Source organism: Magnolia sinica, chromosome 11 (assembly GCF_029962835.1).
Source record: "Magnolia sinica isolate HGM2019 chromosome 11, MsV1, whole genome shotgun sequence".
Taxonomy (NCBI): Eukaryota; Viridiplantae; Streptophyta; class Magnoliopsida; order Magnoliales; family Magnoliaceae; genus Magnolia; species Magnolia sinica.
In genome coordinates this window covers 51,313,326-51,337,510 of record NC_080583.1, presented here as the reverse complement: position 1 = coordinate 51,337,510, position 24,185 = coordinate 51,313,326, and the positions used below count along the sequence as shown (strand labels likewise).

At 39.8% G+C, this 24,185-nt stretch overlaps 1 protein-coding gene across 3 annotated transcripts in view; it reads right to left on the bottom strand.

Annotated features, from left to right (window-relative positions):
- The window catches only part of LOC131219133 (probable cadmium/zinc-transporting ATPase HMA1, chloroplastic), a 132,907-nt gene that overhangs the window by 98,737 nt on the left and 9,985 nt on the right, over positions 1-24,185 (bottom strand). For all 3 annotated transcript variants that reach the window (XM_058214137.1, XM_058214136.1, XM_058214135.1), the window contains exons 2-3: positions 19,369-19,519; positions 19,090-19,274 (exon numbers count right to left, since the gene is read on the bottom strand). In XM_058214137.1, coding sequence (XP_058070120.1) covers positions 19,090-19,274; positions 19,369-19,519 — 336 coding nt within the window. The remainder of the gene's footprint in view (positions 1-19,089; positions 19,275-19,368; positions 19,520-24,185) is intronic.

The window sequence follows — 24,185 nt, the reverse complement described above, 5'->3', positions numbered from 1 at the left end:
ATGGGTTACAACAGCTTGTACTGCTGGAAATTGTAGCAAAAATCTAGTTGAACACCCATGTTGGCCCACTCTTTTGGAGGCTCAAATGGGGTCAGGTGGGGCTGAAATTTGGTAGGCTTATAGGTGGGACATACACCTTCAGGAATCACATATTGGATGGTATCAACATCCCCACCAAATGACCAAAAATCAGGCCGAAAGATGGCCCAAAATTTGTCCAAACAGTCTGGACAACAACACATGTCTGATAAAAATAAACTGCAAACATTATTTAAATGAGGATTTAACCCCAGAAAATCATGGTGTGGTCCACCCAAGTGAGCCCCACAAACATCCAAACCATCCCATCATCCAAATCATCCTTGCATGCACCCCATTTTGGTGATTTTAGGGGCCACACGTCCAAGGGATGGACTGTGAAAATCCTTCCTCTATGGACGGTTTGGATCCTGTCGGTCCACAAGGTGGGCCACACACTCATAATTAGAAACTTCTAACAAGAAAATGAGAAGAAAACGGCCACAAGAGAAGGGTCTCCGCCTCAATGAGGCCCTTCCCTTCATCACACACATATATAGACATTTCATTACCATAAGATGTACAATTTACATGATCAAGGTTATCTATTGAGATCTATGGTGGAGATCCAATCTCCACCAAGGATCAAGGGTCTAGCTGACCCAAAGATCCCTGATCTACGGAAGAAAGGAGCATGAAGGGATCCATGGAGAATGATCCCTTGCATGCACATGCATGCAATGTAGGATAGGCTTTGAGCCATATTCATGGAGTCTTGGGGCCACCATCATCACTTGATGGGTCCCACAAGCTCCATCAATGGAAGAAGAAAGAAGAATCAAGAGGAAGAAGAAGAAATCTGAAATTTAAACAATGCAACACACCCACTTATCAAAACAACTCCAAAGCTACACCACTAGCATCAAGAAGCTTCAAGGATCATAGTTCAATGGTTGAGATTGGTTGATGATGGGTGGATTAGGAGGTGTTGGGAGGTGAGAGGGCTGGAATTTTTGGGGGAAGTGGGACGTCCTAGCAAAGGGAGAGGAGAGGGAGAGGTAGAGAGAATGAGAAGAAAGAGAGAGAGGGAGGGAGGGAGTTATAGGGAGGCAATCATTGCCTCTCTCCTTGGTTAGAGAAACCATGATGGCCTATGGTGACAATAACAAAGTGCTAAGCTTTAGCAGGTCTTAGGGTGGTAGGCTAGTAGGCTTTCTAGCAAACCTACTAAAGGGTGACATCATCCTTACACAAGCACCTTGGAAAACATGTGGTGTGGGGTTCATCACACATTAAAGATTCAAATCTAACGTTGCCCATAACTCATGATGTACACGTCGGATTCAAGCACGGGACAAGGCGTTGGAACCGCGGCGCCGATACGAACAAGATGGCATAGGTTTCGGGTCGACATGACCGAACCTGGGGACGAAAGCAAACGCTAACTGTAGGTCGCAGGTAGCCAGAATTCGACTGGTAGGACCGCATGGCCCTGAGGAACACCGTGTACACTTAGGTTAGGGTCTTACAGTCCCCATGGAGAAATCCATTCTTAACATCAAGTTGAAACAAGGGCCATGATAAATTAACGGCCAAGAAAATAACAATGCGAATTAAGCTTAGCCACAGGAGAGAATGTCTCAAAGTAATCCACGCCATGAGTCTATGTGTAACCCTTAGTAACAAGACGCGCTTTATAGCGATCAATGGAGCCGTCTGGAAGAAACTTGATCATATAAACCCATCAACATCCAACAGGTTTATGACCTAAAGAAAGTGGCACAAGGTCCCAAGTATGATTCTTCTCAAGAGCAGACATTTCTTCTATCATCGCCTTTGTCCAGTCAGGACTTTGAAGAGCATGTGAGAGTGACTGAGGAATAGTCTGTGATGAAAGTGAAGCTGCAAACAACTGAAAAGTCGGTGAAAGAAGATCATATAAAACGAAATTACTAATGGGGTGTTGAGTACAAGATCGTGACCCTTTGCGCAAGGCAATGAGGAGATCTAAACTTAAGATAGGAGAGTCACCTGAGCCAACATCCAAAGTGAGCGGAAGGGTGGATGGTTGAGTGTGTGAAGATTTATCTCGACGATGATACACCCGCAGAGGCTTAGGCTCCCCAAATCACCAACAAAATGTTGAATGGAGGAGAAAAGAGTTTGCCCATGATCACTAGTGGAAAGAGGAAGAGGATAAGAGTCATACTCTCCCTGACTGCAAGAGGATTACAGAGGGATCGGCCTGGAGCTCAGAAAAAAGAAACATCCTTAAAGAAGGTTACATCGACAGAGACATATTTCTTACGAGTCAATGGGTCAAAACATTTATACACTTTCTGACTCCGAGTATACCCTAGAAAGACACATTTAATTGCCCTGGGGCTAAGTTTATCATTACTTCTATCTAAAATTTGAACAAAGCGGGTGGAACAAAAAACTTTAGGTGGTAGAGGAAATGGATTATCATGAGGATACAATATAGTAAATGAAAATTTGTAAGACAGAATACGTGAGGGTAAACGATTAATAAGAAAAGTAGCAGTTAGAAGAGTATCACCCCAAAAATGTTTAGGTAGATGCATACCAAGCAAAAGGGTGGGAGCAACTTCAAGAATATGACGATTCTTTCATTATGCAATACCATTTTGTTGAGGTGTGCGAGCACACGACGTCCTAAACAAAATATCATATACTTGCAAGAAGGGCAGAAAGGCAGTAGACATGTATTCCCCCCAATTATCAGAATGGAGGGTTTTGATGGAACATTGAAATTGAGTGCACATTTCATGGTAAAACACTTTAAACGCATCAAACACTTCACTTTTATATTTCAAAAGATAAATCCAAGTCATGCATGAATAATCATCAATAAAGGTAACAAAATATCTAAATCTATAAGTGGAGGTAACCAGAGCTGGTCCCCAGACATCCGAGTGAACCAGAACAAAAGATTGAGATTTCCTCCAAGAAGAGATAGGAGGAAACGTAGCACGATGACATTTATACGATTTACAAATATCACAGCATAACGGTTTAGTGACAAATGAGGGAAACAAAATTCTCAATCTAGCTATTGATGGGTGGCCTAAGCAGCAATGCCACCGAGTCATGGACTCTCGATCTAGAGAAATGATACTAAAAGCAGCAACGGGTGTATCATCGAGAAAATTAACGCCTCCTCGCTCATGCCCCCCCCCCCCCCCAAAATCACTCTCTTCGTTTGTAGGTCTTGAAATAAACAATAAGGGAAGAAGCTAATGGAACAATTTAATGATTTATTAAGAGAGCTAATAGACAATAAGTTTAATGGAAAACGAGGCACATGCAAGACTGAGGGCAAAGACAAGGAAGAAGAAAGGGGGATGGATCCAATCCCAGAGATGGGAGTTTAGGTTCCATCTGCGACTGTGACATACTGAGTGTGGGGAGAAGGAGAATAAGAGGAAAAGAATTGAGACTTACCAGCCATATGGAAGGAAGCTCCAAAGTCTATGACCCAGGAGGTAGGAGAGGATGACGCAAGAAGAGGAGTACCTGACTGGGCCGAAGCTGCATGAGATGGCTCAGGCATATCACGAATGTGAAGCCGCATAATGGCATCATATGCAACCCGAGAAATGATAAGAGACTCCCCTGAAGTAGACTCCTCAATTGTCGGGGTGGAAGACTATCTCAAGAGCAACTGTGGATGCAACAGAAGCAGTGGCATATGTAGGACAACCATGTATTTGCCAGCAATAATCAACGGTGTGATTAGTTCCACCATAATGTGAACAAATGTGGGAACCATCACGTCCTTGTCCATGTCCACCACGACCACGAATACTAGGACCGCCACGACTGCGAACTCCCTCGCGGCCTCTACCACGACCACCAAAACCAAAAATGTGCCCTAAACTCAAAGATGGTACCCGAAGGCCAAGAGATGACTGATCGCTAGCAAGATGTGTCAAACGATCGGGTGGCACAAATGAATGAGAATGAAGAGTAGAGACAGTAGCACGCTAACACATGGCATAGACTGTTGTCAATGGGGGAAGAGGATCCTGCATAAGCTGATCTCGAACATGAAGATAATCGGAATTCAACCCAGCGGAACTGCATGATACGAGTATCATCCCGCTGCTTATGGGCATGTTCATGATCCTCTTTACATTTGGAAGGAAGAGGCTGATACATATCCAACTCATCCCACATACCCCGAAGCGTCGAATAGTAACCTTTTAATGATCTTGAGTTTTGTTGGAACCGACCAATTTCTTGAATAAGCTGCAATACCCTTGAAATTTTCTGAGATTTCGAGAACATATCATAAAGTGTATACCAAATGCCTATAGCCAAGGATAAAAACATCACTGAGTGGCTAATCGAGGAATCCATACTATTCAACAACCATGCAATAACTTGATAATCTTCTTTTGTCCAAGACTTGTAGGTAACATCTGTATAGCTTGGGGGATCATCCAAAATATACAACTTCTCACGGGCTCCTAAGAACACTTTTACATATTATGCCCATTGAAGATAGTTGTCACCATTCAACTTGGTGGAGGTAATTTGTAAGGGGTTGGATTCAAGAGACCCTATGCCAAGAGATGAGGGCCCTTTATCAGCCATAGTAGAATCCAAGAGAGATAAACCTATGCCAAAAGAGGCCCTACACCAAGAAGGATTGATTCAAACAACTCTATCTCACTCAATCCTTCAAGATAATAAAAGATAAACCTCAAACAAATAGCAATCATCCAAAATAACATGAAACTCTGTCAAAAACGGCCCAACTGAGTGAAAAACGGCCCAACCGCACGTCCATTTGAGGTTAAAACCCTCTCAAACATGGATCTTAGGTAAAAAAAAATCCTCCATGGGTAGCTTGGGAGGAAGATTTCGGTTTATCTTAAGCAAAGAAACCAAAGAAAAGCTTATCGATTTGAGGTAGATCGAAGAAAAATGGAAGATGGGCCCGATTTTCGAATTTCTCCATTTCGCCCAAAATACCATGAAAGGAGGTCCAAAAAATTCTGAAAAAATCATGACAAATCTTCTAAAATCAAGATCTATCAAACCTTTAAACTTTTAGCTCAAACGGAGTCTGTGTGTCCGTACAACGCGGAAGTCAACCAAACGGCTGATGACGTTAGCAAGGTGACGTGTCGCCTCTCAATCTGTTGGATGCAGAATGCCTGGATCTATGCTTTGATACCAAGTAGAGAATAGTTTGATGATAATAATGTGAAGAAAAGAGGAGACGATTGAAAGACAAGAAGAATGAGGAGAGTTTGGGAAAGATGTTGTGTTGGACTTGCGTACCCTAACACACAATATTTTATTATAATAGAGCATATAGTACAACACAGGAGAAGAGGAAAGTGTGCACATGCACTTACACTAAAAGGGCCACTAACCACATACACAATACACTAGCATTCTCTATAATGGGATCTCGTTCAGGTCCCAAGCTTGCGTAACTTACGATATTTTGTTACATTTATTGATGATCTTTCTTGTATGAATGTGTATTTATGATACATGATAGATCTAAGGGGTTTAGTATATTTAAATAATTTCATTCTGAGATCAAGAATCAATTCAATACTGAAATTAAATGTTTTAGATCTAACATTGCAATGGAATACCTATCAAACTCATTTAGTGAATACCTTACATCCATCAAGATTACCCATCAAACATCATATGTTTATACCCCCACAATAGAATGGAGTGGCTTATAGGAAGAATTGTCATCTTGTTGAGGTAACTAAATCCCTTCTTACACACATATAGGTTCCCAAGAGATTTTGGAGCTATGCATTTCTCATTCAAATTGCGGTTTTACCACTACAAGCAAAGCTTAAATATATGACTAATGTCCTAGAGGGGGGTGAATAGGACTTTTTAAATTTGAACTGGACAAGTTACATGTACTTACTTCTAAACATTCATGCAGAGTAATACAAACATGAAGAAGTGCATCTATTAAGTCTACTATAGTGAAAACATCATTCAAGCATTTTGTCGAACATGTTTGCTGCAGTAAAGTAAATCATGTATATCGTTCAGCAAGATATAATAGATAAGAGATAAGTCATTCAACTCATTGCACACGATGTATAGTGGTTCGGCTACATGCATACTCCACTCCCGGCTAATGCACTCTCCCTTCGAGTGTGCCGGATTTCACTATTCAAATGGTTTTAAATCAGGTTCACCATAAACCTTAACAACCTACACAAGGTCTATACGATTTGCATCCGTCGATGGCCTACGCAAGGTCTTGGTGAGTTTGGATCTCAAACTCAAACACAAAGTCCTACACAAGGACAATGAACATACTCTCCCGTCAGAGGCCTACATAAGGACTTGTCGAGTTTGGTGTTTCAAACTCTAAAACCCAATCCTACACAAGGAATGGTTTTCAGACTCAATGGATTCAAATAAACTTTCTTACCTAATGTGGATGAGCCTCATTGAAGCGCCTTATTGAAGATCTTCCTAAATCATGAAGTATCTTCAACTCCCTTGAACAACAACCTTAAGGATGATAAGCCTTTGGAGATGTCGATGTATGGGTCAAGGGTTGGTGGATCCTAACTTAAGAATGATGGGCCTTTATGGTTAGGGTTAGGATTCACAAGGTTAAGCATTCAGTGCTACCTAGCATAAAAGATTTGCCAATAAATATGGTTGCTAGAGCATTAATGAATGATAGAGTTCATTCTTCAATCCAAGCTTTGAATGCTCAATGAATGTCTTTAACTAGGGAGAAGAGGCTTTAGCTAGGATTACACCCACACACAAGTCTCTCTCTATTTCTCACCATTTTGCAAAGAAACCCCTCTTTCGTATAAGTAGAGGAGTTTTGCAACAGGCAAAAAACTGTTAGATTCGATGTCATCAAGGGGTCTTCGATGCCATCGAGGAGATCCTTCAATGCTATCGAAGGTCCCTCAATGCCAACACGAAAATCAGGAATTTTATCAATTTGTTTGCTGGACAGTATGAAACATCCGCTCGATGCCATTAAGTGGTCTTCGATGCCATCGATGGTCCGTTCGATGTCATTGAAGGGCAGGGTGTCCCATATTGGTTAGGTATCAGCCGTATTGGTCGATACGTAATGGTAACAGCCGTGGCCGTTACGCGATACAGGGCCGTAACGGTGCACCCCCCCGATTTTGTAGCAATAACAGACCCGTAATAGTCAGGGCGTAACGGTTAGAAAACGGTCATATTTTTTTGGCTTTTTAAGGTCTGCTTTTTCACTTTTTTTGAAACTTCTTTCTTCCAAACTCTTCCTAAATCATTCTATTGCTATTTTCGACCACTCTTACCTTGATATTACAGATAAAAACAACATAACTTAAGGATTTTCTTCATTCAAAGCTCCGTGGGCCATTTTCCAGAAATTCCTCAAAAATAAGTAATTTATACTTTTTATTGAATGTTTTGCTGTTTTAATAGTAAAATATGATGTGTTAATCATAATAGAAGATATTAATGTCCATTTTACAGATTGTTGTTGTCATTTTATATTTTTTTTTATAATTTTTTTCTATTTACGCACTATTTTTGGCCCTTTTTTTTTAAATTCGAAAAATCATTTTTTATTGAATGTTTTGTTTTTTTAATAGTAGGATATGATGTGTTAATCATAGTAGAACATGTTAATGTCCATTTTACAGATTGTTGTTGTCATTTTATATTTTTTTCTATTTGCGCACTATTTTCAGCCCTTTTTTTTTAAATTTGAAAAACCATTTTTTATTGAATGTTTTGTTGTTTTAATGGTAGAATATGATGTGTTAATCATAATAGAACATGTTAATGTTCATTTTACAGATTGTTGTTATCGTTTTATATTTTTTTATAATGTTTTTTCTATTTACGCACTATTTTCGGCCCTTTTTTTAAAATTCGAAAAATCATTTTTAATTAAATGTTTTGTTGTTTTAATGGTAGAATATGATGTGTTAATCATAGTAGAACATGTTAATGTCCATTTTACAGATTGTTGTTGTCATTTTTTTTTTTTAGAATTTTTTCTATTTGCGCACTATTTTCAACCTTTTGTCTTTCGAAAAATCATTTTTAATTGAATGTTTTGTTGTTTTAATGGTAGAATATGATGTGTTAATCATAGTAGAACATGTTAATGTTCATTTTACAGATTGTTGTTGTCGTTTGATATTTTTTTATAATGTTTTTTCTATTTACGCACTATTTTCGGCCCTTTTTTTAAAATTCGAAAAATCATTTTTTATTGAATGTTTTGTTATTTTAATGGTAGAATATGATATGTTAATCATAGTAGAACATGTTAATGTCCATTTTACAAATTGTTGCTGTCATTTTATATTTTTTTCTATTTACGAATTAGTGACTTTATGTTTATATTTTCTTATATTGGACAGGTTTTGGAGCTTCTTAGGGTTTAGAACATAAAATCATCTTTATTGATTAGATTCTAAAAACTGTATATAAATTTAGAATAGCCAGTAAACTCACAATCTCACATAGACATAGGTCATATCTAATCTATATCTAGTATCTACCTAAGGAAATCTCTGAGTCTGGCCAACAAGCAAGTGAGGATATTGGATGGCAACATTGTCAGAGAGTTGGTGGTACTAGCCACCAAATGAAGTGCAGCTATTGTGACAGACTAGTAACTAGTGGAATTACCCGTCTCAAACAACATTTGGCACATCGAAAGGGTAAAGTTGCGAGATGTACTAGAGTACCGAAAGAGATAATGATTTTAATGCAAGCTAATCTGAATGAGTCGAAGGGTAAACGTGCTACTAGACAAGAAGAAAGATGAGATTTTGGAGGCAACTCGACAGGAGGTGTTTGGTCCTGAATATATGGGCGTTCGTGATGAAGTTATTATTGATTCTGACGAAGATTCAGATCAGGAATTAACTATAGCTAGGAGAGAGAACTTGCGTCTAGCTCGTGAAGAGGAAGAACGTCGCCGCATGTTTGGCGCGAGTGGGTCAATTCGTGATACGGGGGGGAGGGGGGACTGGGAGTGCAACTGCTTCTGCAAGTGGGGGTAGGGGGGTAGGTTTGGTGGGCTACAACGTGTGTTTGGGAGCCAACGACAGACATCTTCACGTGATTGCCCTATACATTTGGATAAAGAAGTAAATGAGCCTAGGAGACCCTCTATTGATCCAATCTTGTTTAGAAAAGATCAACTAAACAAAAGAAGATAAAACAAATGTGGAGTAAAACTTCCGTTGAGAAGCTAGGTAGGGCAGCAGTAAAGTTATTTATACATGCCAACATACCTCCTAACGTGGTCAATTCTCCATATTAGCAGGTGATAATTGATGCAGCAGCAGAAGCAGGTGAAGGAATAAAAGTTCCCACAGGTAAGGAGATTAGGGGGAAATGGACAGATGCAGAGTATGCGGATGTGAAAGCATACATGACTACCTTTAAACCTGTATAGCAAGCCAGAGGATGCACGATCATGTGTGATAGTTAGACTAGCCCAATCAGACGCAGCATGATCAACTTCATGGTGTACTACCACTTAAGAACTATATACCACAAGTCAATTGATGCCTCAGAGGTAACAAAAGATTCTAATTATATTACTGGACTAATGGATAAAGTTGTGGAAGAAATTGGAGAGGAAAATGTAGTGCAGATTGTGACAGATAATGAAACATCATATAAGCTTGCAGCACATAAGTTGATGAAGAAGAGACAACATCTTTTTTGGTCAACATGTGCAACCCATCGTATTGATCTTATATTGGAAGATATTGGGAAGAAGAAGAATGTTAAGGAAAGGTCGAAAGGGCAAGAGAAATGACGATGTTTTTTTACAACCATAATCAAGTAGTCGCAATAATGAGGAAGTTCACGAAAGGACGAGAGTTGTTGAGGCCTGCGGCGACTAAATTCGCAATAAACTTTATAGCATTAGAGAGTTTATTCCAGCATAGGGGAGAGTTGAGTGAGATGTTCGCTTCCCGAGATTTGCTCAACACAAAACATGGGCAGAAGACATCAAGGACACCAGTTGAAGTTGCGAACACCATACGGGACAATAAATATTGGAAGAGGGTCAAGTCGATCCTAAAGATGATGAAGCCACTAATGAGGGTACTCCGTTTTGTTGAAACCGACGAAGCACCTACCATGGGCTTTTTATACGATGCCATGGATAAGGCAAAGTTGGCAATTTAACGTAATTGTGGAAGCTGGGAGTCTTATTGAAAGATGATCGACAGGAGATGGACAAGACAACTCCATCACGATCTTCATGCAGCAGATTACTACCTAAATCCTAGGTACAGATATATCCAATCATTTGTTGCGAATGATGTTCATGTCAGGCTAAAGAATGTGATAAAGAGATTAGAGCCTAACTTAGATATGCAAATAAAGGCGTTGAATGAATTAGATACATTTGGAAATTGCCTGGGTAGCTTTGGAGATGCTCTTGCACAGCATGCAGCATCTAGATTACAACCGGCCGAATGGTGGATAATTTCGGAAAGAGAACGAAGGCTCTCCAAAAAATTGCAGTAAAAGTTTTGAGCCAGACAACATCTTCCTCTAGCTGCGAAAGGAATTGGAGTTGTTTTGCGCCTATTCATTCAAAGAATAAGAATAAATTGCAGACTGGGACATTGGATAGACTTGTCTTCATGCACTACAATATAAAGCTAAGAATACGACGACATTATAAGAGCATTACAGCCGCCGATGACACAGACTATTGTCCAATAAACTTGGACAATATTTATGATGAGGATGACCCGCTTCTACCTTAGTTGGAAACAAGGGAAAAGCAAATTGAAGAGGATAGTGAAGAAGTGGAAATTGATGACCCAGTAATACGCACAGCGCAATAAGAGAGTCGTGCAGATGTGTTGGCCCAATAAGAGGGGCAGCTTTTATGTCAAGTACGACTCAAGATCAACAAAAGAGTACGAGCAGTGGTAGTGTGACCGTGTCGGATGATGGTGATGACCCCCCTACCCCTGGCGCTGGCACTTTTGGTGTTGCTCAGCACACCATACAACCGTCTACTGATCGCGATGCCGATGAACATCGACAAGGTAGTACACGAGGTCGGACTTATAAGTGTACCGAGTCACGATACAACCAGCAGGAGGGTCGGTCTAGTGGTGCATTGGGTCCGGGAGGTCCGGAACATCAGCAGGCTCATAGTCCTTGTTATTATGATGGATATTCTTATGGTCAATTGGATTATGATTATGGTCATACTGAGCTTGTTCCATCACATTCATGTTGGAGTAGTCTTCCCGATCCATATCCATATGATTATAGATATCCAGATCCAAATCCAAGTTACTCATCACAGCAGACGCACTCTCAATCTCAAGATTCTCAACAGCCTAAGTACGAGCACCAGTATGGCTATTCGACAGGCACTGGTGGATATCCTTACTCGGGGTCGGAGTCGTTGCCTAGTCGGGATCAGTCATCTTTTAGTTTCGTTGATCTAATATTTCCTTCTAGCACTGGATATTATGGATATGCAGCACCTCCACCTATTGGACAACCTCGGCCTGATGATGACGATGACGATGATGTGGAGGTCGAGCAACCACAAAAAAGCAAATTTTCATTTTGGTGGTGACTTGTGATTATAAGTATATATTTGTATTAAGGTAAGTATTTGCAGCAGACAGCTCACAGCAGTATTATTACAAGAAGCCAAGCACACACTTGACACTGCCGAACTTGTATTTAAAATAACTCCCCTAACAACCAATCAAGTAATCCTTAATCAAGTTGTAGGGGAGTATATCAGACACTACTATTTTTTTTTTAATATTCTTGACTTGAGGATGACAGGTCACAGGACAAGAATCATAGTCACACAGCCACAGATATGTTAAATTGTTAATAACTTAATATATAAAAAATTATGAAAAATAATTGCAAACACCTACACATGTAAGATATTTTCATATTACATTCATTCGAATATATCTATCATTGATAGTAGATAGAAAATTAAATATATGAGTTTTGCAGTCAAATCCAGGTTGTCTGGTTCATAAATTCATCAAACAGTCCGATACAACTTCTCACCAAAGAGTGGACCGTTACACCACCATAAACATGTTCCAATTTATAAATGAATGCATATTTGGAATGCTAAGAATGATCCGGATTTAATCCATATTTTTTCATTTTTTTAGCAAAAAAAAATTGCACCGTTACAAGCCGTTACACCCCCGTATCCGTATCGGTATCAAAAGGCACCGTTACGCCAACCGATACCGATACAGGATACCTTGTTGAAGGGGCTTCGAAGCCATCGGAAAAAACTGATTTTTTGACTTGAGCTTGCTGGACATTTTGGAGTGTCCTCTCGATCTCATCGAGTGGACTTCAATGCCAACGAGTGGTCCCTTCGATGTCATCGAAGGAGCCTCGATGACATCGGAAAAATCCATATTTAAATCTTGAAGTTGTTGGGGAGTTTGCTCTATCTGCTCGATGCCATCGAGCAGTCTTCGATGCCATTAAAGACCCCTCGATGGGTGATCGATGGGATCAAAAATGGATTGTTTTTCTAAAGTTCTTTTTAAACAGTTTTCTTCCATGACCACTTACTAGCTCATATTGGATTGGTTTTTCCTATAAGGTTTTGGGCTAAATGGAAGGTCAAGTTTGAGAGTTTGGGAATAGGTTTTGAGGAGGCTATAGCATTTCATCTTTTCATTGAATTTCCACTGCTTGGATGTCTATGATCTTCAAGTCTACAGTCTTGATTCTTCCATGGGGCTCTCCAGACTCGATGACTCGCAACTCACGTTAATTGACAAAATAGGGTACTTACACTCATAGCCTGCCATCTTATTAACAGGCAACCCTCGAGTGTACTTAATGGTCAAAACCCATTCTCTGCATCGTTCCCTCTTTTCTCTTACCTGTCTAAGTATTTGGTTGCACAACTTGTAGCCTCATGTGCAACCAAATGTGTTTCCCTAAGCTCTTATTACACACAAAAGAGAAACAAGTACTATGAGCAGATAACTGAATGTCTTTATACAAGTACAAATGTCACATTCTTTGAAGACATGCCCTACTTCTCCACCCCCTCTCGTGAGGGGAAGTTAACATCGGATGTCTTTCTTCCATCTCCGAACCATTAGACGGCCCACTTCTTCCATCATCTTATTAAACTCTGATGTCTTCTAGTAACGGGGAAGGTTCACCCAGCTCACATGTGCCCCCAACACCATCTTCTACAAAGATCCCATCCTTACTTGCACAACTCGACATTAACTTCCCATCGCTCTTCAGAAAGGTACTAGCTCTTATACCTTACATCCTATTTCACACTTTGTTTCTCATCATAGTCTTTGTCCCCCATCTCATGCATATGCTTTAGCCCTGTCACGTGATGTGGTTTCCACTTCACACCATGATGCGCTTGCTCATCCTAGGTGGCGAAGAGCCGTGGAAGAGATTTCCACCATGCATTAATCTAGGACCTGGACATTGGTCTCTTTACCTCCTAGAAAGAAAACAGTTAGGATGTCATTGGGTCTACACAATCAAATACTAACACAATGGATCCATTGAGCGCTTAAAAGTCGAGGCTTGCTACCAAAGGCTACACCCAAATTGTGAGACTGGATTATGAAGACACTTTTTCTCTTGTTGCTAAACTAAACGTTGTACGAGTTTTGCTATCTGTTATAGCAAACAGGTCCTGGCCTCTTCTTTAACTGGACGTCGAGAACCCTTTCCCGAATAGAGACATCATTGAGGAGGTGTATATGGAGCAACCCCGTAGTGTGTTGCTTAGGGGGGAGAACGGGAAAGTTTGTAAACTCAAGAAGGCCATCTATGCGGTGAAATAGTCTCCACAGGCATGGTTCAAGAAGTTTAGCCGAGTTCTAGTGGAATTTGGCTTTCACCAATTTCACATGGACCACTTAGTGTTCGTGAAGCAAACGTCCTAGGGAATCGTGGCATTGGTTGTCTATGTAGATGATATAATCATCACAGACAAGGATGGTGATTGTATAACTGAAGTCAAGCGGCACATCAATGAACAATTATAGACCAAGGATCTTGGGTCCCTGATGTATTTCCTAGGAATTGAAGTGGTTGGATCAGCCAAAGGATAAACATATCCCAATCCCCAGAGAAAATGTTTTGGACCTATTACAAGAAATTGGATTGTTGAGGTGCAAATCATGTGACACTCCAATGGATCCAAACCACATCATTTATGTATAATCGTTATCATCAACTTGGTGGGGAAAAGGCGATCTACAATTGAACATCACACCGATTCCTCTCTCTGTGTTTTCATGGTAAATAAACACATATTCGAGCGGCCGAATAGTGTCGCATCGTGATCATACAACCAAGGTGATGCAGGACATGAAATTAAACATGATGTGTGAGATTTCACGCTTAAAATCACCTTAGCTCAGAAACAATTACACAAATTCCATATCCCACATAAAAAGTCCAAACATTCAAGTAAAGGGGAATCTATGCGGGTCCAGGCCTACACAGGCTAAGACTGGACCAATAAAAATTATAAACCAAACGATGCTCAAAGGGAAATAGAAATCAACCACAAATGCATATCAAACAGTCCCTAATCTAAGGGATTCCTCAATCTTAATTCAAGGAACCCTAAGGTGAAAAAAGGGGCAAATAAATTAGGGCTAATGCAAACTAAGGCTAGGGTTTAGGAAATAGGAATGAAAAGAGGAAAACTTGACCCAGAGAAAGCTTCTGCGTGCAGATGGTGGCCCGGGGTTGACGCACGTGCCTGGGTGGGCTAGCCGCACATGTGATGGAAGCCCGCCTCCCCAAAGTGATATCTAGGCCTTGGTCGGCTAGAGGAGACCTCCAATCCCTCCAAGTTTGACGTCGATCCGACGTAAGGTCGAGGCATAGTGCTCCGCCAAAGTTTCAGCCCTCCTACAGGTCCAGATTTTAGAAACTGGCTATAGGGAGATGAATAGCTGCAAAAGCTGGGAAATTCAAAGCAATAATGATGATAGAAGATGAGAGATGTGGATAGAAGAGGGTAGGGGCGGATGGGGATAGATGTGGCTTCGCACCACGGTAGTTAGCCCTTCGAAAATGAAAGGCTTCGCACCCACTTTTGAATTCTTCCACAACTCACTAAGAGAGCAAAAAAATAAAGCAGAAATTTTTATTAAACTTCAATGAATCAAAAGAGCTACAAAGGGTGCCTATTTATAGGAAAACCCTATACCCCAAAACCCGCGTCATGTACGTAATCTATTACTTGGCGATGAAGTAAACTAAAATAAAAACCAAACAAAAAAATCTAAAGCGTTCATGATGTTATAAATAATATAAATAAGCAAGACCTAAAATATGAGATCAATCCGACTAGTGGGCCACGATCATGAGATCCCATGATGGACTTTACTTGACTATCGAGCCCACTCTTTTAAACCAACCTTCGTCTTCTAACTAGGAGGCCCTCCCTGGACGTCGTCATCGAGCCAGATCGATAGTAGGGCCCTCCTTCGTACGTACATGCGTAGGGGGGTGGCGTGCATGCGCGTGATGTCCCCATCACAAGGTCTACCTAAAATGATATGGCCTACATCCATAGACAAAACATCACACCACAGCATGTTCATTTAGGAACCAAACTGGATGGGAATGGGACAACGCTAAGAAATTGGAATCGAAGACGCATCAACCCATGAGACTCGATAGGGCTGAGGGTGAGGAACAACTATCAAACCTAAGCAATCCACGGTACTAACATAAACCACATTGGTATAACTACCACTATCAATGATCACCTCGCAGTTTTTGTCACCACACATGGCATAAGTGTAGAAAATTGAATTCATGCGCCAATCATCACTCTCTTTAGACTGGGCCAAGGCGCATCTGACGAGTGCAAGTGGCATGATCTCAACTCCTTCAACTTCACTTCTCACTTGAGATTAGTCATCTTCCCCATTGTCGAGGTTTGCCTATAGGGAAGTTCCAACCGGTTCATGCGAGTGTTCTCATTCCTGAGGACTGTCAATTGGTTACTACTGGCTCTACTTTGGGCCTCAATGGCCACGAGACGGTTATTGATGGCATTGATAGCCTCGATAAGATATTCCGAATTCATTGTGGCGTGTAAACCAAAACCACACCCAGTGCAAGTGGGCATAAACCGAGAATCTAATGGAAAACCTATGAGCTAAAGACTTTAAATGAAAGGTGATAAGAATGGGAAGACTATTAACCCTAGACACGGCAATATGAAAACCTAACCCATATGCAACATGAAAGTCATATGCTAAACCTAGTCTCTAATACTAAAATTTGATGCAAGACGGAATGATCTAACCTAATATGATCCCATGAAATTGAAGGATAGATTAACTAGAGCAATGGAACGACAAAACAAAGCTAATTTACCATAAATTCATAAATTTCAAATTCATGACATGTCCAAATTCAAGCCTATGACAATCCCGCAATGCGAATCTCATAAATTGTTGATTAACCAGGACCTATGGGAGATAGAACCCCCATCCTAGCATGGGGTTAAATCTGAATTCAATGGAAATCATGTGTCTTGTGCAAGTTTTTGGCATGTTAGGGCAGTTTCAAGGCTAGGGAATATGGGAAATGGGTTTTTGGTATCTAAGCTTAGAGGAATTAAGGTTGAAATATTAGGGTTGAGGTTTTGGGTTGGGATTTCAAATTTTGGGCTAAGGGTTTTAGGACTTAGGGTTTCTAGAATTAGGAATATGGGTTTCAGGTTGTGGGAATTAGGGATTTATGATTTCAATAAGGGATTTTCAAATTTTGAGGATTTAGGTTTGGAAATTAGGGTTTGTGGATTAGGATTTGGGATTCTACAATCTAAATTACGGTTTTAGAGTGATGATTGAAATAAGAGACAATGAATAGAGTGGAATGGAGGTGACAAAGCAAGAGGGACAAGGGGGAAGGGAACCGTCCGTACGGACAGCCCACATGTGTGTTCGTACGGCCGTACAGACACAGGTTTGGGTCCGGGGTAGTTTGGATTGGGATGGATGGGTTAGGGTTTGGTTGGGTAGGGATTTGGATAGGTTACGGTTTGATTGGATGTGGGTTCTAGGGAGACAAAAGAAAGATCAAAGAAGAGAGAGATTTGGGAAAGTAGAGAAAGAGAAAAGAAAAGGGAAGAAGGAAGATAATACCTTGTTGAGAAGAGAAAAAAGTAAAAAAGATAATTAGGAAATCGCTCCCTGTGGTTTCGCACCACCAATCCAATTGCAAGATGATTTTTATTATTTTTTTTGCTCAATCTTAAAGCAAAAGGAGAGAAATCTCTTTCATTCATAACATGCATAATGGCTAGAGTGGGGACGTCCAACCCTTACAAAAAGACGCTTTCAAATAAAATTCTCAACATAAAAATACTTAATGAATTAAAAGTTATTCCTAATTCCATAATCTCAACACAAATATGAGTTATACCAAAAATAACGAAACATATAAATAAACTAAACAACTAAACTATTTCGTGGCCCATAGGGGTCCACGATCAAGCTGTCTTATGATGATAATCCAACGGTCCGATCATCTTGTCCACTAAATCCCACGGTCCGATGTGTGTATCAAGCTCCTATATGCAGCCAACGTGCATCTTCCCAATGTGGGGTACTCAAAGATGCACAAACATGCACGTGGGCTCTTCAACGTGGCTAGGAATGTGAATTGGGACAAGTGGGCCCCATGTAATGATCGTCTAGTCATAAGGAGACTGGCTCAGCCCTCGCCTGGTATGTTGCTCGGATGTCCTCATTATATATGCATATAAGCACCATATACAACATATTTTGCTATAATAACATAAACGGCAAGTATCTCCATTGACATGTTTCAACACAACAAGGCTTTGACCATATAGTCTAAGGAAAGATGGGCCACGACAAAGAATGTGATATAGTTTATGTACCAACTTCTTGAAGAAGTTTGTCGAAATTAGAAGCCTCAAAACTTCCAATAACATCAATTGTTGCAGTAAATAAAAAAGAAAGAAAGCAAGGGATAAATATGTGGAGCCTCATCACAAAGAGAAAGTACTTAGAAGATTCTCACTTCTAAGCCATGTTTCTACTCTCAAAAAGAGGTATTTATGCAATCAAATACCACATTTTCATGTATTCATGGCCTTATATAATCTTACTTATAAATCCTACTTATGATTGAAGAAGCCAAGGCTTGAAGCCTATTTGCCCAACAAGTAACATTTCCTAAATTGTCTCAACTAATGTTACAATTTGCAATAAATAAAGGAACGAAATAACAAAATATCGAGTTTTGTTTCCTACCAGACCCCATTACATACACAGACGTACAAGTCATTGGGGTCATAAAATTGTACACAACACCAAAATATTGCTCTATTGTTTGTCTACATACCCTAGAAGGATACATCTGTAGCCCACAAAGTCCTATCAATGGATAATCTGCCCCCACAAACAAAATAAAACCATAAATCTTGGCCTGGTGTCATATTGGCAAGCAGGACCAACTGGTGGGCCATGCGATTGGAATTGTGGGCCCTACGAATGAACCGGATAAGTAGGATATTGATCTTTAGCGATAATCCCACATGTTCACAGCTATTTATTAATAAAGCCCAATTCAACCAAATGGTAAGTGAAGTTCCATCCCGCAGTCCATAGTGTCAAGGACCAACTTGGAGCCCTGAGCAGCAGAGCAAGATCATGCAACACAAGTAAACATAGCAAGACATAATACTACATTACACTAACAGAAGAATGAAATTTCCCGTCTCCATTATCAACGATAGCCACACTAAACAGAATTGAACCCAGCTCATGTAACTAAAATCCAATGAACACCGAAAGGTTCACAATGCTTTCGGGTTCTTACAGTGGTCACATTGTCAATATTAAATATATCACTAGCATTGAAAGATGACATAAGCCAAGAAACAGAAAATGAGAAAGTTAAAAACTAAAGCTTTTTCATTTCTTTTTTCCTTTTTTTTTTAAGAATTAAACAATCTAGAGCTCAATCATGTGCACAGACCTCACCAGCTTTGACCAAGATGTAAGAACCCACTTCCAGATCATGCACAGGAACCCTTTTGTATGACAGTGAGGAGAAATGAGGTGTCATGCTGTCATCTCCTTCCAGTACAAGTGCAAAATCTGGATTATTCTCCTTCAACTCCTTAACATCAATCATTGAGCGGCTTGTGAAATATTCTTCCGCTGCAAACCAGAACACGAACATTAAAGAGTCAAGGACCAAGCATTTAACCTTCCACAGACAAAAAGAGCTGAATTTCAATGTTTGAATATTTACCAATATGGGCTAGATTAAACATTGCAAGAAGCAAGCCTCCTTCAAGGGAATTTCCCATGAATACAGATGCGAATGCTGCAAGAGCCATGAGGACATGGATATTTACCTTACCAGCAGCAATATCCATAGCCGCATCAAGGGCTGCTGATACCTGAAGCATAATATAGCAAATGATTTTTAAAAAAATAACTCTGAGTGCAATACATAATGCTTTCCTGAGCTTATAGAAGAGTATCATTTTCAGTTTTTTTTCTAAAGGTTTAAGAAACAGATATAGACAGAACCATTATGCAATTGAGAAATGACCTGATAGAGCAGCTGTATCGAACTTCTGATACAAAAACATGTCACATGATGATCAACCGAAATACTTCGGATACAACAGCATGTCACATGATGATCAACTGAAAGTGCAGATCAAAAGCAAGACTTCCGATACAACAGCATGTCATATGATGATCAACTGACGAAAGACTTCTGATACAACAGCATGTCAAATGATGATCAACCAAAGTTAAGTCAACAAATGGGTGAGCCTGATTTTCATACCAGGTGATCATCATAGTGTGGCCCACCTTTTGCACAGATTGCATATTCGGCATAGTGACATGTTGGCGGGAAAGATAATGGTCGCATCAGAACTTCTGATACAGCCGCTGTGTCTGATCATTTCTCTATGCAATTTACCCAGTAAAAGAAAATAGATAGTGCTGCAACTTCGGCCAGGGTCAACCCAAACTTAAGTGTCCCAACCTGATTTGAACTTGGTGATGCAGCACACGATGATGAGCCATGATCAAAATGGAAAACCTTGGGCCTAAATATGTGCTATAGCGCAGTGCTACAGTACCTTGGTATGGTATCATGCCCTTATGTGTGATCTGACTAGTTTGTGGGCGACACTCTTTTTTATTTATTGTTTCTTAATCAAAAAAGGAGTCCTAGTCTGATTACCTTATTTAATTACTTGTCATGAAAGGTAGCAGAGTTTACTTTAGAAGGCATTTTTTGAGCCTCTTGTTGTAAAGGCTATACACTAAGTAATGCTTGTGAAGGTTTTCGACATGAATGTGATGAATTAAACTCCAGTTTTGTTATGTCCTTCGACAGACTGTTTTTACAGGTGGGACTCCAAAAGATGATGTTATTCCACCCTTTTCTAGTATGGCAACTCTACTAGAAGACTGCTGAAGAACTTCTTCAACAGTAAAATGTCAATATCATTCTCTCTCTATTTGCTTATTTGGATTTGTTCTGTCATTGGGATTGTTTCTCAAATTCTCTCCAAGTTATGAAACTGATATTAACAGTCTGATCACATCATTATCATCATCAAAGCCTCATCCCAATTAATTGGGGTCAGCTACACAAATCCCGTTACACCATTTCACTCCATCACAGACCATATCCTCAGTCAACCCATAGGTCCTCAAGTCTTTTCTTAACACCTCCACCCATGTTCCAACCGCCTGACAGCATATACTCTGCAAACTTGACCTCTTCTTGCTAGATTTGATAATTGCACATTCAGATCAAATTTTGATATTTGCAAATTTCAGCTTTCCAGATTTCCGGGTGTCCTTTTATTTCACTATTGGGAGCAGATATATGATTTTGCCAATCTCAGGTGCCGTCCTCTACTAATTTAATCTTTTATCTCCATTTTCCTAATGCTGTCTTGTCTTGTGTCACCCATGTTGGATTGAGCTGGGTTAGGTTTGAGTTGGCTTCAGGTTGGATTTTTGTACTACTTGATTCAGGTCTGGTTGAGGTTGAGCTATAACCTGACCTGACCTGAATATGCACACTGAACCAACCCCAACTCCAACCTAGAAGACTTTTGGGTCAAATGCAATGAGGATCATCATGGTATGAATGATGTTTCCTTACCCAAATCTAGAAATTCAGATCTAGGTTTTTGGTTCACAAAAAAGTTGTTCGGGTCAGGTTCATGTTGACCCGACTCGAGTTACACATCTAGAAGTGGAGCACCAACAAAAAATGATTCTGAATAAGGAATCTAAATTCACCATTTTATTGATGTACGATCAGCATTTGGATTTATCGCAATAAAAAATGAATAAGGAACAACCGGGGGTAATAACAAATGATATTGAGAGGTGGAACATGCAAGGAAAGAGGCGAATGAAAGAGAATGGGGACATAGAAGACTGGAATATAGATCCGTGTGCATGTGGCACTTGATTTGGCAAGCAATCTACATTACAATCATGAAAGTCCTCCATGTAATTAGAAATATATTAATATTATATCATTTTGTGTCAAAGGAATCATGTTGAGCACAAACTAAATTAAAACCAGTCAGATATATTTCATCCAAAAAAGGAAAAAAAAGAAAAAAAAAATTCATGCTGCATAAAACTAATTTCAATCAAAAATATATGAAGAGAATCTCGGAGTGACCCTCACAGTTGGCTTAATCATCAGCCATGGGGCTTTCTACCTCAACAAGAACGTAAGCATTTTCTACTACCTCTATAATATCAGAAGTCTCTTCAAAGGCTTCAGCATATCACCAAGGTGAAAAAGCTCTCTATGATCGGTGTGTCGAATATTGTTATGTGAATCCTACTAAGCTTCTATGTTATGGTTCATGATTTATTTTTTTGGACAAGCAACAATCTTTCATTGCAATAAAGAAAGGAAGCATAGAAAAAGGTCTACATCCCAAAATTACAACCACCTTTGACCAAAAAACCATGGATCACAAAAAGCAACTTGCAAAGGACTTGACCGATGAAGCTCGAGCCAATGACATAAGGTATCCCGTATCGGTATCGGTTGGCGTAACGGTGCCCTCCAAAACCGATACGGATACGGGGGCGTAACGGCCTGTAACGGCGCAAATTATTTTTTTTGCCAAAAAAATATGAAAAAATATGGATTAAATCCGGAATATTCTAAGCATTCCAAATATGCATTCATTTATAAATTGGAACATGTTTATGGTGGTGTAACGGTCCACTCTTTGGTGAAAAGTTGTATAGGACTGTCTGATTAATTTTTGAACCAGGTAACCTGAATTTGACTACAAAATTCATATATTTAATTTTCTAAATATCTAATTTATATACTTAACAATTTAATATCTTTATCCCAATAGTTCTTTAAAAAAATGAAATTAAATTCAGGTAGATGGCGTTGCCAATTTCGGGCTGACTCGGAGGACCAATCTATGCCCCAAATTAGCCTCAAATTCATGCAATTTATTGCCATTATCCCACTTATGTATTGGTGGACATTTATTGGATAGTGAATCATGAAAAAAATCAAAAGGCCCTATTTTAAAAAATAAAAGTCCACAAAATAACAATTAAAACTATTCAAATAATTTGATTTTAGCGTTGTGAGTTAGCAATTGCAGTTCATAATTTAATTGGTAAATTTTAACTTAATATATGTCTCGTGTACAATTTTTTAAGGGCCCGAATTAGACGGGACTCGCATTGTGAAGTGTAGCACACATGTCAAAGTTTTTTGGGCCCCACCCATGATGAATGTGTTATATCTAAACCGTCCATTCATTTGACGAGATCGTCTTAAGGCTTGACACGAAAAATAATACATATCTAATTATCAAGTGGACCACACTGCAAAAAGCAGTGAGGGATTGAACGTCTACCATTGAAACCTTTTTTGGGATCACAAAACTTTTGGATCAATATGAAATTTGTTTTTCCTCTTCATTCAGGTCTTTTTGACCTTATGAACGGATTGGATGGAAAATAAATGTTATGGTGGGCCTACGAATTGTTTAACGGTGAAAATCATCATCTCCGCTGCTATTTTTGGTGTGGTCCAGACGATCTTTGGATACGATTCATTTTTTGCATAATGCTCTAAAATGATATTTAAAAATAGATGAACAGTGTAGATATAATAAATACATCACTGTGGAGCCCATATAACTTTGATCTCCTTTGAACCGTTCATACAACTCGGAGCTCGAGGAGTGTCAGCGCTCGTCTTAGCGTGACACGTACCTACAGCAGCTAAGCTGGTGTGTGGTACACCTGCAAAAGGAAAAAAGAGGAGAGAGAGGGAAACCGAAAAGAAAAAAGAGGGAAAGAGGAAAAGAACAGAGAGAGAGAGAGAGAGGAAGAAGAAGAAAACGAAGGTTGCAGCCGCAGCCGCAGCAGGGCCGCAGCTGTCCATGAAGAGGAAGAAGAAGAAGAAGAAGAAGAAGAAGACGAAAGGTAAGTTTTTTTCTTCTTTTTTTTTTCATGGCCCGTAACGGCCGTTACGGTTACAATATCGGCCCATCGCCCCTTACACCCCTGTATCACGTAACGGGCCCCACCGTTACCATTACGTATCAGCCGATACGTAACCAATTTGGGATACCTTGAGCTTCACCCTCATGCACACCTCATGCAGAAGGTGATGTAGGTTGTAGAAACACGTGTTTATGTATCAATGTTGCATGGGATAAGGAAACATATCTATATTGCATGGGATATATCACATGTATTGGGTAATGTATCTCACTCTTAGGGAAACCTAGGGCAAATGATGGATTTTTTCAAAGGAACTGGATTCATGGTGTGCCGTAACGCTCGTTACGGGGCCGTAAAGGCCGTTACACGTTTCGCAAGGCATTTTGTATTGGTAATGATGGCTATAACAGTCACCACCATTACCAATACGAGTAACGGCCGTAACGGCCAATATGGGAGCGTAATGATCGTTACGACCCCCTATAACAGTTGAAAATTTTCATTTGCCCGAAAAATTCTGAAAAAAAATATCTAGAAAATCCAAAATAATGTAAATGTTCCAAATATATATTCATTTTT